The following is a 15,466-nucleotide window of genomic DNA, read 5'->3' as shown; positions in this document are numbered from 1 at the left end:
GACCTAGGGGAATCCAAGATGGGGTGACTTGTGTGGCTCGGACCAGGTTCTGTTACCCAGAATCCTTTGCAAACCTCAAAATTTGGCTAAAAAAACACATGTTCCTCACATTTCTGTGGCAGAAAGTTCTGGAATCTGAGAGGAGCCACAAATTTCCTTCCACCCAGCGTTCCCCCAAGTCTCCCGATAAAAATGATACCTCACTTGTGTGGGTAGGCCTAGCGCCCGCGACAGGAAACGCCCCAAAGCGCAACGTGGACACATCCAAATTTTTTAAAGAAAACAGAGGTGTTTTTTGCAAAGTGCCTACCTGTACATTTTGGCCTCTAGCTCAGCCGGCACCTAGGGAAACCTACCAAACCTGTGCATTTCTGAAAACTAGAGACCTAGGGGAATCCAAGATGGGGTGACTTGTGTGGCTCGGACCAGGTTCTGTTACCCAGAATCCTTTGCAAACCTCAAAAGTTTGCTAAAAAAACACATGTTCCTCACATTTCCTTTACAGAAAGTTCTGGAATCTGAGAGGAGCCACAAATTTCCTTCCACCCAGCGTTCCCCCAAGTCTCCCGATAAAAATTATACCTCACTTGTGTGGGTAGGCCTAGCGCCCGCGACAGGAAACACCCCAAAGCGCAACGTGGACACATCCAAATGTTTGAAAGAAAACAGAGGTGTTTTTTGCAAAGTGCCTACCTGTAGATTTTGGCCTCTAGCTCAGCCGGAACCTAGGGAAACCTACCAAACCTGTGCATTTCTGAAAACTAGAGACCTAGGGGAATCCAAGATGGGGTGACTTGTGTGGCTCGGACCAGGTTCTGTTACCCAGAATCCTTTGCAAACCTCAAAATTTGGCTAAAAAAAACACATGTTCCTCACATTTCTGTGGCAGAAAGTTCAGGAATCTGAGAGGAGCCACAAATTTCCCTCCACCCAGCGTTCCCCCAAGTCTCCCGATAAAAATGATACCTCACTTGTGTGGGTAGGCCTAGCGCCCGCGACAGGAAACGCCCCAAACCGCAACGTGGACACATCCAAATTTTTGAAAGAAAACAGAGGTGTTTTTTGCAAAGTGCCTACCTGTAGATTTTGGCCTCTAGCTCAGCCGGCACCTAGGGAAACCTACCAAACCTGTGCATTTCTGAAAACTAGAGACCTAGGGGAATACAAGATGGGGTGACTTGTGTGGCTCGGTGTCCTGCCATTTGATAAAGTTTTGTTTTGACCAATGACTTTGTGTTTCACCACTGCGCATATTAGTTGCTCAATGTTCACCAGTAGCATATGGTATGTTTTGTTCAGTTTAGCCGCCTATGGGCTTTGACATTGCATTAGTCATTACATTCTGTATTGTGCCTATTGGCTTTGACATGGCATTAGCCATTGCTTTCTGTATTCAGTTTAGCCGTCTATGGGCTTTGACATTGCATTAGCCATTACATTCTGTATTCTGCCTATTGGCTTTGATATGCTGTATCCAGTCTAGCCGCCTATTGGCTTTGACATTGCATGCCTATTGACTTTGACATGATATCATATATTACATTTTGTATTCAGCTCCGCTGCCTATTGGCTTTGACATGATATTATACATTGCATTTTGTATTCAGCTCAGCTGCCTATGGGCTTTGACATGATATAAGACATTGTATTTTGTATTCAGCTTAGATGCCTATTGGCTTTGACATGACACTAGACATTGCATTTGATATTTAGGTTAGCTGCCTATTGCCTTTAACATGACATTGCATTTGATATTTAGGTTAGCTGCCCATTGCCTTTAACGTGGAGTTCTGTATTTTTCCAAGCTGTGTTTTTGCACCAGAGAACCAAGATGTTTTGCTCTCACAGTAGACTAGACCTGATAAGAGAGAGTACATGGGCGTCGTTTCTCTTCCCTTGAGCTTGGGAACAGGAGTAGTCTTGGAGACCTGGCCAGTCTCCAAAAGGCTTGCTCAGTTTCCCAGGTCTGAGAGGAGGGGGCACACCTTTGTAACGAATGTAACAGGCTGCAGAGAGTCAGATTCGAATCTGCCGGACCTCGTGCTGGAGCTTGCCGCCAGCTGCCAGCATCCCGTGTGGGTAGATGACACTCTTTCTCGCGGCTGACAGGGGTCCTCAGCTTGCAGACCTTAGAAAGATGTAGCTGTAAATAGTTCCTACACGGTGAAGTATTTGTTTTGCTTTGCATTCAATATCTTATAAATATAACCTGCTGTGTATATTGCAAACTGATATATTTTGTTTGATTAACGCGGACTTGAAAGCTACTAATTCGTCATTCATTCATAAACATTGTGGTTGGGGAAGAATAAAATAACAATAAAAGTCTTCTTTGACCTCAGAAGTGCATTTCTGTTGTGTTATGTTAGTGCTTAGAAACTAAATAAGAGGAAAGCACTACAATTGGTACCTGGAGTCGTGGGGTCGGTCATTAAGAGGTGATTAAAGGGGTTTGACGAGTTAGTAGATTTCTAAGTGCACACTTTAAAAGTGTAATTGTTTTTTGTTGTTTGGAGAATTACAGAAATTGTTTTCTGTTTGGAGAATCACAGTAGCACGGCAGACCATGTCTGAGAATACATGTGTTGATGAACTGCCTGATGGTGCTAAGAAAAACTGTGAATTGTTTTCTGTTTGGGGAATTACAGAAGAAAATGCATGTGTAGCTAAAAGGCCTGATAAGGTTTTGAGAAATAATTCCCGTTGTATATATGTAGAAAAAGTGTGTTTTGGAAGTAATGATGACAGAAAGGTCTGGATACCTTTATCTGCTTACAGAGAAATGCAGGAGAAATGTAGGCAGTTGGAACATGAAAATAGGAATTTACGTGAGCAAATTAGCCCGACTGAAAGTTATAAAACTGCTGTTTTTGAAGAATCTTTCTTGTCCCATTCCAGTAATGAGGGGGTTAAGACAGCTCCGAGCTGCACTGAGTTTCCGTGTGAGCCAGGGTTTTTGGCAGCCAAAATGCATTCCTTAACTGATAACAAGGAGGAGAGAGACCAGAATGTGATTTACGAGTTACCGTTGCAAAATGCACAAGTAAAAGGAAAGATTTTAGAGCAAGACACCCCGAGTTTCATTAGCTTGTTTGATTTTTGGAAAAATAATAGCCCTCATTTGAGAGAAATCCTAACACTTTTGTATATGGTCACTGTGAAAAATAATATGCAGCTGCGCGCTTGTGATTTGGCAAATGAAATAATGCAGACTTCAGGTTTCTGCGCAGTGCAAGAAGGAAATACTGATGTACATGTAAATCAAGAACAAGGAAAGAAAATAGTGCCCCTAGCTAGAATCATACAATGGATCTGGTACTTGCAAGACAGGGCTAGAGTACCACAGGTAAAAGAATTATCAATGAAATTGTGTGCACCATTTGAATTCGTGTCTACTGAAGATAAAAAGCATGTTTGTTTTACTAATGATTCATTGACTGAAATGTTGCTTTCTGGCACAGTAGAAGAAACAGCGTTGTATAATGTGTGTCAGATTTTAAAGCAAGAGCTACGTGAGATGTGTCATTTTTATGCTGATTTTTGGTTCTTTGATAATGTTTTAGCACCTAACTGGTTCAATTACCTTGCAGATGTTAATGAGAAAAATGCAGAGAGAGAAGTGTTCACCCAGAATTCTGCCTTAGTGGGGATGGCTATGTGGGTGCCCCAGAAATGTGAAAAGGCCACTTACAGGTGGGCAGAGATGAGAGAGATGCCCATTCCCCTAGATTTGATAAAAACTGTGCAGCACGCACAAAAGCAATCTGTCATGCAAGCAGTCACAGAGCAGTTGGGGAGAGGAAAGTTACCAGAACAGAAATGGCAAATTGATCAGGTTTTAGGGAGAGTGATTGCTGCAAATTACCAAGGAAAAATCGAAATTATGCTGATACCTAGAAAAGAATCTGATTTATTCATACAAATTGGAGACAGAATGGCCCAAATTGGCGAAAATGCAGTGAATGGAGGTTTGGTAAAGAAGGAGTCTGCCCCAGCCCTTCTGACAGTGCAAGAAAAGGGGAGCTGTGGCGCAGCAGATAAAAACCTCAGTGCTGATGTGTGGGCTGACGCCCCAAGTGACCCTCCAGAACCTGCAGAAAATATAACAAAGGGCCCCAAAAACGTCCTGCTGATTATAAAACAGGGAAAGAAAGAGGAAGGGTGCAGTTTAAATGAAAAATGTTATTTGCAAGAAAAGTCATACTTGTTTCTTTTGCAGATCCTACCACGTTTCGCCACTGTCCCTGAGTGCGCTGTGTGGTCCCCCTTCCGGTGTGTGCGTGTGGGGTCGGGGAAGGGACCGAATCCCCAACCTGAACCTGGCTGAGTAAAGTGCCAGCACCATGGATCCATTTTGCGCAAACTGCGCCTTCAGTTCAAGTTCAACTTGTTTGCTGTGTTTTTTTTTTTTTCCCCTCTCGTATGGAACTCTGACTTTTGCTTACCTTCCAGAAAACCTTTCAGGTGGACCGTGCACCTTTACATGAGCAGAACTCATGCCACATCAAATTGCTAACACTGTTGAATTAGAGACTCATTCAGAAAAAAAAAAAAAAAAAAAAATTGCCCAGTCTTTTCTGTATAGATGTATCTGATGTGAAAGGTTATGAAATCAATGTGTTAATTCACTTCTATTGCTTTACAGGGATTGCTTTGATCATAATGTTTTTTTTTGTGCTGATGTTTTTTTTATGTTTGTTTGAAATATGAGATATGTGAAACAAAAATTCATTGGTCAAAGGGCGGAATGTCCTGCCATTTGATAAAGTTTTGTTTTGACCAATGACTTTGTGTTTCACCACTGCGCATATTAGTTGCTCAATGTTCACCAGTAGCATATGGTATGTTTTGTTCAGTTTAGCCGCCTATGGGCTTTGACATTGCATTAGTCATTACATTCTGTATTGTGCCTATTGGCTTTGACATGGCATTAGCCATTGCTTTCTGTATTCAGTTTAGCCGTCTATGGGCTTTGACATTGCATTAGCCATTACATTCTGTATTCTGCCTATTGGCTTTGATATGCTGTATCCAGTCTAGCCGCCTATTGGCTTTGACATTGCATGCCTATTGACTTTGACATGATATCATATATTACATTTTGTATTCAGCTCCGCTGCCTATTGGCTTTGACATGATATTATACATTGCATTTTGTATTCAGCTCAGCTGCCTATGGGCTTTGACATGATATAAGACATTGTATTTTGTATTCAGCTTAGATGCCTATTGGCTTTGACATGACACTAGACATTGCATTTGATATTTAGGTTAGCTGCCTATTGCCTTTAACATGACATTGCATTTGATATTTAGGTTAGCTGCCCATTGCCTTTAACGTGGAGTTCTGTATTTTTCCAAGCTGTGTTTTTGCACCAGAGAACCAAGATGTTTTGCTCTCACAGTAGACTAGACCTGATAAGAGAGAGTACATGGGCGTCGTTTCTCTTCCCTTGAGCTTGGGAACAGGAGTAGTCTTGGAGACCTGGCCAGTCTCCAAAAGGCTTGCTCAGTTTCCCAGGTCTGAGAGGAGGGGGCACACCTTTGTAACGAATGTAACAGGCTGCAGAGAGTCAGATTCGAATCTGCCGGACCTCGTGCTGGAGCTTGGCGCCAGCTGCCAGCATCCCGTGTGGGTAGATGACACTCTTTCTCGCGGCTGACAGGGGTCCTCAGCTTGCAGACCTTAGAAAGATGTAGCTGTAAATAGTTCCTACACGGTGAAGTATTTGTTTTGCTTTGCATTCAATATCTTATAAATATAACCTGCTGTGTATATTGCAAACTGATATATTTTGTTTGATTAACGCGGACTTGAAAGCTACTAATTCGTCATTCATTCATAAACATTGTGGTTGGGGAAGAATAAAATAACAATAAAAGTCTTCTTTGACCTCAGAAGTGCATTTCTGTTGTGTTATGTTAGTGCTTAGAAACTAAATAAGAGGAAAGCACTACACTCGGACCAGGTTCTGTTACCCAGAATCCTTTGCAAACCTCAGAATTTGGCTAAAAAAACACATGTTCCTCACATTTCTGTGGCAGAAAGTTCTGGAATCTGAGAGGAGCCACAAATTTCCTTCCACCCAGCGTTCCCCCAAGTCTCCCGATAAAAATGATACCTCACTTGTCTGGGTAGGCCTAGCGGCCGCAACAGGAGACGCCCCAAAACGCAACGTGGACACATCCCATTTTTTGAAAGAAAACAGAGGTGTTTTTTGCAAAGTGCCTACCTGAACATTTTGGCTTCTAGCTCAGCCGGCACCTAGGGGGGAAACTTACCAAACCTGTGCATTTCTGAAAACTAGAGACCTAGGGGAATCCAAGATGGGGTGACTTGTGTGGCTCGGACCAGGTTCTGTTACCCAGAATCCTTTGCAAACCTCAAAATTTTGCTAAAAAAACACATGTTCCTCACATTTCTGTGACAGATAGTTCTGGAATCTGAGAGGAGCCACAAATTTCCTTCCACCCAGCGTTCCCCCAAGTCTCCCGATAAAAATGATACCTCACTTGTGTGGGTAGGCCTAGCGCCCGCGACAGGAAACGCCCCAAAGCGCAACGTGGAAACATCCAAATTTTTGAAAGAAAACAGAGGTGTTTTTTGCAAAGTGCCTACCTGTAGATTTTGACCTCTAGCTCAGCCGGAACCTAGGGAAACCTACCAAACCTGTGCATTTCTGAAAACTAGAGACCTAGGGGAATCCAAGATGGGGTGACTTGTGTGGCTCGGACCAGGTTCTGTTACCCAGAATCCTTTGCAAACCTCAAAATTTGGCTAAAAAAAACACATGTTCCTCACATTTCTGTGGCAGAAAGTTCTGGAATCTGAGAGGAGCCACAAATTTCCTTCCACCCAGCGTTCCCCCAAGTCTCCCGATAAAAATGATACCTCACTTGTCTGGGTAGGCCTAGCGGCCGCAACAGGAGACGCCCCAAAACGCAACGTGGACACATCCCATTTTTTGAAAGAAAACAGAGGTGTTTTTTGCAAAGTGCCTACCTGTAGATTTTGGCTTCTAGCTCAGCCGGCACCTAGGGGGGAAACTTACCAAACCTGTGCATTTCTGAAAACTAGAGACCTAGGGGAATCCAAGATGGGGTGACTTGTGTGGCTCGGACCAGGTTCTGTTACCCAGAATCCTTTGCAAACCTCAAAATTTGGCTAAAAAAACACATGTTCCTCACATTTCTGTGGCAGAAAGTTCTGGAATCTGAGAGGAGCCACAAATTTCCTTCCACCCAGCGTTCCCCCAAGTCTCCCGATAACAATGATACCTCACTTGTGTGGGTAGGCCTAGCGCCCGCGACAGGAAACGCCCCAAAGCGCAACGTGGACACATCCAAATTTTTTAAAGAAAACAGAGGTGTTTTTTGCAAAGTGCCTACCTGTAGATTTTGGCTTCTAGCTCAGCCGCCACCTAGGGAAACTTACCAAACCTGTGCATTTCTGAAAACTAGAGACCTAGGGGAATCCAAGATGGGGTGACTTGTGTGGCTCGGACCAGGTTCTGTTACCCAGAATCCTTTGCAAACCTCAAAAGTTTGCTAAAAAAACACATGTTCCTCACATTTCCTTGACAGAAAGTTCTGGAATCTGAGAGGAGCCACAAATTTCCTTCCACCCAGCGTTCCCCCAAGTCTCCCGATAAAAATGATACCTCACTTGTCTGGGTAGGCCTAGCGGCCGCAACAGGAGACGCCCCAAAACGCAACGTGGACACATCCCATTTTTTGAAAGAAAACAGAGGTGTTTTTTGCAAAGTGCCTACCTGTAGATTTTGGCTTCTAGCTCAGCCGGCACCTAGGGGGGAAACTTACCAAACCTGTGCATTTCTGAAAACTAGAGACCTAGGGGAATCCAAGATGGGGTGACTTGTGTGGCTCGGACCAGGTTCTGTTACCCAGAATCCTTTGCAAACCTCAAAATTTGGCTAAAAAAACACATGTTCCTCACATTTCTGTGGCAGAAAGTTCTGGAATCTGAGAGGAGCCACAAATTTCCTTCCACCCAGCGTTCCCCCAAGTCTCCCGATAAAAATGATACCTCACTTGTGTGGGTAGGCCTAGCGCCCGCGACAGGAAACGCCCCAAAGCGCAACGTGGACACATCCAAATTTTTTAAAGAAAACAGAGGTGTTTTTTGCAAAGTGCCTACCTGTACATTTTGGCCTCTAGCTCAGCCGGCACCTAGGGAAACCTACCAAACCTGTGCATTTCTGAAAACTAGAGACCTAGGGGAATCCAAGATGGGGTGACTTGTGTGGCTCGGACCAGGTTCTGTTACCCAGAATCCTTTGCAAACCTCAAAAGTTTGCTAAAAAAACACATGTTCCTCACATTTCCTTTACAGAAAGTTCTGGAATCTGAGAGGAGCCACAAATTTCCTTCCACCCAGCGTTCCCCCAAGTCTCCCGATAAAAATTATACCTCACTTGTGTGGGTAGGCCTAGCGCCCGCGACAGGAAACACCCCAAAGCGCAACGTGGACACATCCAAATGTTTGAAAGAAAACAGAGGTGTTTTTTGCAAAGTGCCTACCTGTAGATTTTGGCCTCTAGCTCAGCCGGAACCTAGGGAAACCTACCAAACCTGTGCATTTCTGAAAACTAGAGACCTAGGGGAATCCAAGATGGGGTGACTTGTGTGGCTCGGACCAGGTTCTGTTACCCAGAATCCTTTGCAAACCTCAAAATTTGGCTAAAAAAAACACATGTTCCTCACATTTCTGTGGCAGAAAGTTCAGGAATCTGAGAGGAGCCACAAATTTCCCTCCACCCAGCGTTCCCCCAAGTCTCCCGATAAAAATGATACCTCACTTGTGTGGGTAGGCCTAGCGCCCGCGACAGGAAACGCCCCAAACCGCAACGTGGACACATCCAAATTTTTTAAAGAAAACAGAGGTGTTTTTTGCAAAGTGCCTACCTGTAGATTTTGGCCTCTAGCTCAGCCGGCACCTAGGGAAACCTACCAAACCTGTGCATTTCTGAAAACTAGAGACCTAGGGGAATACAAGATGGGGTGACTTGTGTGGCTCGGTGTCCTGCCATTTGATAAAGTTTTGTTTTGACCAATGACTTTGTGTTTCACCACTGCGCATATTAGTTGCCCAATGTTCACCAGTAGCATATGGTATGTTTTGTTCAGTTTAGCCGCCTATGGGCTTTGACATTGCATTAGTCATTACATTCTGTATTGTGCCTATTGGCTTTGACATGGCATTAGCCATTGCTTTCTGTATTCAGTTTAGCCGTCTATGGGCTTTGACATTGCATTAGCCATTACATTCTGTATTCTGCCTATTGGCTTTGATATGCTGTATCCAGTCTAGCCGCCTATTGGCTTTGACATTGCATGCCTATTGACTTTGACATGATATCATATATTACATTTTGTATTCAGCTCCGCTGCCTATTGGCTTTGACATGATATTATACATTGCATTTTGTATTCAGCTCAGCTGCCTATGGGCTTTGACATGATATAAGACATTGTATTTTGTATTCAGCTTAGATGCCTATTGGCTTTGACATGACACTAGACATTGCATTTGATATTTAGGTTAGCTGCCTATTGCCTTTAACATGACATTGCATTTGATATTTAGGTTAGCTGCCCATTGCCTTTAACGTGGAGTTCTGTATTTTTCCAAGCTGTGTTTTTGCACCAGAGAACCAAGATGTTTTGCTCTCACAGTAGACTAGACCTGATAAGAGAGAGTACATGGGCGTCGTTTCTCTTCCCTTGAGCTTGGGAACAGGAGTAGTCTTGGAGACCTGGCCAGTCTCCAAAAGGCTTGCTCAGTTTCCCAGGTCTGAGAGGAGGGGGCACACCTTTGTAACGAATGTAACAGGCTGCAGAGAGTCAGATTCGAATCTGCCGGACCTCGTGCTGGAGCTTGCCGCCAGCTGCCAGCATCCCGTGTGGGTAGATGACACTCTTTCTCGCGGCTGACAGGGGTCCTCAGCTTGCAGACCTTAGAAAGATGTAGCTGTAAATAGTTCCTACACGGTGAAGTATTTGTTTTGCTTTGCATTCAATATCTTATAAATATAACCTGCTGTGTATATTGCAAACTGATATATTTTGTTTGATTAACGCGGACTTGAAAGCTACTAATTCGTCATTCATTCATAAACATTGTGGTTGGGGAAGAATAAAATAACAATAAAAGTCTTCTTTGACCTCAGAAGTGCATTTCTGTTGTGTTATGTTAGTGCTTAGAAACTAAATAAGAGGAAAGCACTACAATTGGTACCTGGAGTCGTGGGGTCGGTCATTAAGAGGTGATTAAAGGGGTTTGACGAGTTAGTAGATTTCTAAGTGCACACTTTAAAAGTGTAATTGTTTTTTGTTGTTTGGAGAATTACAGAAATTGTTTTCTGTTTGGAGAATCACAGTAGCACGGCAGACCATGTCTGAGAATACATGTGTTGATGAACTGCCTGATGGTGCTAAGAAAAACTGTGAATTGTTTTCTGTTTGGGGAATTACAGAAGAAAATGCATGTGTAGCTAAAAGGCCTGATAAGGTTTTGAGAAATAATTCCCGTTGTATATATGTAGAAAAAGTGTGTTTTGGAAGTAATGATGACAGAAAGGTCTGGATACCTTTATCTGCTTACAGAGAAATGCAGGAGAAATGTAGGCAGTTGGAACATGAAAATAGGAATTTACGTGAGCAAATTAGCCCGACTGAAAGTTATAAAACTGCTGTTTTTGAAGAATCTTTCTTGTCCCATTCCAGTAATGAGGGGGTTAAGACAGCTCCGAGCTGCACTGAGTTTCCGTGTGAGCCAGGGTTTTTGGCAGCCAAAATGCATTCCTTAACTGATAACAAGGAGGAGAGAGACCAGAATGTGATTTACGAGTTACCGTTGCAAAATGCACAAGTAAAAGGAAAGATTTTAGAGCAAGACACCCCGAGTTTCATTAGCTTGTTTGATTTTTGGAAAAATAATAGCCCTCATTTGAGAGAAATCCTAACACTTTTGTATATGGTCACTGTGAAAAATAATATGCAGCTGCGCGCTTGTGATTTGGCAAATGAAATAATGCAGACTTCAGGTTTCTGCGCAGTGCAAGAAGGAAATACTGATGTACATGTAAATCAAGAACAAGGAAAGAAAATAGTGCCCCTAGCTAGAATCATACAATGGATCTGGTACTTGCAAGACAGGGCTAGAGTACCACAGGTAAAAGAATTATCAATGAAATTGTGTGCACCATTTGAATTCGTGTCTACTGAAGATAAAAAGCATGTTTGTTTTACTAATGATTCATTGACTGAAATGTTGCTTTCTGGCACAGTAGAAGAAACAGCGTTGTATAATGTGTGTCAGATTTTAAAGCAAGAGCTACGTGAGATGTGTCATTTTTATGCTGATTTTTGGTTCTTTGATAATGTTTTAGCACCTAACTGGTTCAATTACCTTGCAGATGTTAATGAGAAAAATGCAGAGAGAGAAGTGTTCACCCAGAATTCTGCCTTAGTGGGGATGGCTATGTGGGTGCCCCAGAAATGTGAAAAGGCCACTTACAGGTGGGCAGAGATGAGAGAGATGCCCATTCCCCTAGATTTGATAAAAACTGTGCAGCACGCACAAAAGCAATCTGTCATGCAAGCAGTCACAGAGCAGTTGGGGAGAGGAAAGTTACCAGAACAGAAATGGCAAATTGATCAGGTTTTAGGGAGAGTGATTGCTGCAAATTACCAAGGAAAAATCGAAATTATGCTGATACCTAGAAAAGAATCTGATTTATTCATACAAATTGGAGACAGAATGGCCCAAATTGGCGAAAATGCAGTGAATGGAGGTTTGGTAAAGAAGGAGTCTGCCCCAGCCCTTCTGACAGTGCAAGAAAAGGGGAGCTGTGGCGCAGCAGATAAAAACCTCAGTGCTGATGTGTGGGCTGACGCCCCAAGTGACCCTCCAGAACCTGCAGAAAATATAACAAAGGGCCCCAAAAACGTCCTGCTGATTATAAAACAGGGAAAGAAAGAGGAAGGGTGCAGTTTAAATGAAAAATGTTATTTGCAAGAAAAGTCATACTTGTTTCTTTTGCAGATCCTACCACGTTTCGCCACTGTCCCTGAGTGCGCTGTGTGGTCCCCCTTCCGGTGTGTGCGTGTGGGGTCGGGGAAGGGACCGAATCCCCAACCTGAACCTGGCTGAGTAAAGTGCCAGCACCATGGATCCATTTTGCGCAAACTGCGCCTTCAGTTCAAGTTCAACTTGTTTGCTGTGTTTTTTTTTTTTTCCCCTCTCGTATGGAACTCTGACTTTTGCTTACCTTCCAGAAAACCTTTCAGGTGGACCGTGCACCTTTACATGAGCAGAACTCATGCCACATCAAATTGCTAACACTGTTGAATTAGAGACTCATTCAGAAAAAAAAAAAAAAAAAAAAATTGCCCAGTCTTTTCTGTATAGATGTATCTGATGTGAAAGGTTATGAAATCAATGTGTTAATTCACTTCTATTGCTTTACAGGGATTGCTTTGATCATAATGTTTTTTTTTGTGCTGATGTTTTTTTTATGTTTGTTTGAAATATGAGATATGTGAAACAAAAATTCATTGGTCAAAGGGCGGAATGTCCTGCCATTTGATAAAGTTTTGTTTTGACCAATGACTTTGTGTTTCACCACTGCGCATATTAGTTGCTCAATGTTCACCAGTAGCATATGGTATGTTTTGTTCAGTTTAGCCGCCTATGGGCTTTGACATTGCATTAGTCATTACATTCTGTATTGTGCCTATTGGCTTTGACATGGCATTAGCCATTGCTTTCTGTATTCAGTTTAGCCGTCTATGGGCTTTGACATTGCATTAGCCATTACATTCTGTATTCTGCCTATTGGCTTTGATATGCTGTATCCAGTCTAGCCGCCTATTGGCTTTGACATTGCATGCCTATTGACTTTGACATGATATCATATATTACATTTTGTATTCAGCTCCGCTGCCTATTGGCTTTGACATGATATTATACATTGCATTTTGTATTCAGCTCAGCTGCCTATGGGCTTTGACATGATATAAGACATTGTATTTTGTATTCAGCTTAGATGCCTATTGGCTTTGACATGACACTAGACATTGCATTTGATATTTAGGTTAGCTGCCTATTGCCTTTAACATGACATTGCATTTGATATTTAGGTTAGCTGCCCATTGCCTTTAACGTGGAGTTCTGTATTTTTCCAAGCTGTGTTTTTGCACCAGAGAACCAAGATGTTTTGCTCTCACAGTAGACTAGACCTGATAAGAGAGAGTACATGGGCGTCGTTTCTCTTCCCTTGAGCTTGGGAACAGGAGTAGTCTTGGAGACCTGGCCAGTCTCCAAAAGGCTTGCTCAGTTTCCCAGGTCTGAGAGGAGGGGGCACACCTTTGTAACGAATGTAACAGGCTGCAGAGAGTCAGATTCGAATCTGCCGGACCTCGTGCTGGAGCTTGGCGCCAGCTGCCAGCATCCCGTGTGGGTAGATGACACTCTTTCTCGCGGCTGACAGGGGTCCTCAGCTTGCAGACCTTAGAAAGATGTAGCTGTAAATAGTTCCTACACGGTGAAGTATTTGTTTTGCTTTGCATTCAATATCTTATAAATATAACCTGCTGTGTATATTGCAAACTGATATATTTTGTTTGATTAACGCGGACTTGAAAGCTACTAATTCGTCATTCATTCATAAACATTGTGGTTGGGGAAGAATAAAATAACAATAAAAGTCTTCTTTGACCTCAGAAGTGCATTTCTGTTGTGTTATGTTAGTGCTTAGAAACTAAATAAGAGGAAAGCACTACACTCGGACCAGGTTCTGTTACCCAGAATCCTTTGCAAACCTCAGAATTTGGCTAAAAAAACACATGTTCCTCACATTTCTGTGGCAGAAAGTTCTGGAATCTGAGAGGAGCCACAAATTTCCTTCCACCCAGCGTTCCCCCAAGTCTCCCGATAAAAATGATACCTCACTTGTCTGGGTAGGCCTAGCGGCCGCAACAGGAGACGCCCCAAAACGCAACGTGGACACATCCCATTTTTTGAAAGAAAACAGAGGTGTTTTTTGCAAAGTGCCTACCTGTAGATTTTGGCTTCTAGCTCAGCCGGCACCTAGGGGGGAAACTTACCAAACCTGTGCATTTCTGAAAACTAGAGACCTAGGGGAATCCAAGATGGGGTGACTTGTGTGGCTCGGACCAGGTTCTGTTACCCAGAATCCTTTGCAAACCTCAAAATTTGGCTAAAAAAACACATGTTCCTCACATTTCTGTGGCAGAAAGTTCTGGAATCTGAGAGGAGCCACAAATTTCCTTCCACCCAGCGTTCCCCCAAGTCTCCCGATAACAATGATACCTCACTTGTGTGGGTAGGCCTAGCGCCCGCGACAGGAAACGCCCCAAAGCGCAACGTGGACACATCCAAATTTTTTAAAGAAAACAGAGGTGTTTTTTGCAAAGTGCCTACCTGTAGATTTTGGCTTCTAGCTCAGCCGCCACCTAGGGAAACTTACCAAACCTGTGCATTTCTGAAAACTAGAGACCTAGGGGAATCCAAGATGGGGTGACTTGTGTGGCTCGGACCAGGTTCTGTTACCCAGAATCCTTTGCAAACCTCAAAAGTTTGCTAAAAAAACACATGTTCCTCACATTTCCTTGACAGAAAGTTCTGGAATCTGAGAGGAGCCACAAATTTCCTTCCACCCAGCGTTCCCCCAAGTCTCCCGATAAAAATGATACCTCACTTGTCTGGGTAGGCCTAGCGGCCGCAACAGGAGACACCCCAAAACGCAACGTGGACACATCCCATTTTTTGAAAGAAAACAGAGGTGTTTTTTGCAAAGTGCCTACCTGTAGATTTTGGCTTCTAGCTCAGCCGGCACCTAGGGGGGAAACTTACCAAACCTGTGCATTTCTGAAAACTAGAGACCTAGGGGAATCCAAGATGGGGTGACTTGTGTGGCTCGGACCAGGTTCTGTTACCCAGAATCCTTTGCAAACCTCAAAATTTGGCTAAAAAAACACATGTTCCTCACATTTCTGTGGCAGAAAGTTCTGGAATCTGAGAGGAGCCACAAATTTCCTTCCACCCAGCGTTCCCCCAAGTCTCCCGATAAAAATGATACCTCACTTGTGTGGGTAGGCCTAGCGCCCGCGACAGGAAACGCCCCAAAGCGCAACGTGGACACATCCAAATTTTTTAAAGAAAACAGAGGTGTTTTTTGCAAAGTGCCTACCTGTACATTTTGGCCTCTAGCTCAGCCGGCACCAAGGGAAACCTACCAAACCTGTGCATTTCTGAAAACTAGAGACCTAGGGGAATCCAAGATGGGGTGACTTGTGTGGCTCGGACCAGGTTCTGTTACCCAGAATCCTTTGCAAACCTCAAAAGTTTGCTAAAAAAACACATGTTCCTCACATTTCCTTGACAGAAAGTTCTGGAATCTGAGAGGAGCCACAAATTTCC

The 15,466-nt window shown here is 43.4% G+C and overlaps 2 protein-coding genes across 2 annotated transcripts; both read left to right on the top strand.

The window, feature by feature from the left end:
• Positions 1–1,162: 1,162 nt before the first annotated feature.
• On the top strand, positions 1,163–5,886 carry LOC138246599 (uncharacterized). Its single transcript, XM_069201296.1, has 2 exons — positions 1,163–3,693; positions 4,220–5,886. Exons 1-2 carry the CDS (start codon positions 2,567–2,569, stop codon positions 4,329–4,331), a joined length of 1,239 nt encoding a protein of 412 aa, XP_069057397.1. The 5' UTR covers positions 1,163–2,566; the 3' UTR covers positions 4,332–5,886.
• Positions 5,887–9,097: 3,211 nt separating this feature from the next.
• On the top strand, positions 9,098–13,734 carry LOC138246598 (uncharacterized). Its single transcript, XM_069201293.1, has 2 exons — positions 9,098–11,541; positions 12,068–13,734. Exons 1-2 carry the CDS (start codon positions 10,415–10,417, stop codon positions 12,177–12,179), a joined length of 1,239 nt encoding a protein of 412 aa, XP_069057394.1. The 5' UTR covers positions 9,098–10,414; the 3' UTR covers positions 12,180–13,734.
• The last annotated feature ends 1,732 nt before the right edge of the window (positions 13,735–15,466 follow it).

The sequence above is a fragment of the Pleurodeles waltl genome, chromosome 7 (genome assembly GCF_031143425.1).
Source record: "Pleurodeles waltl isolate 20211129_DDA chromosome 7, aPleWal1.hap1.20221129, whole genome shotgun sequence".
Taxonomy (NCBI): Eukaryota; Metazoa; Chordata; class Amphibia; order Caudata; family Salamandridae; genus Pleurodeles; species Pleurodeles waltl.
The sequence above is the reverse complement of the archived record's forward strand: the minus strand, read 5'-3'. Positions and strand labels throughout refer to the sequence as shown.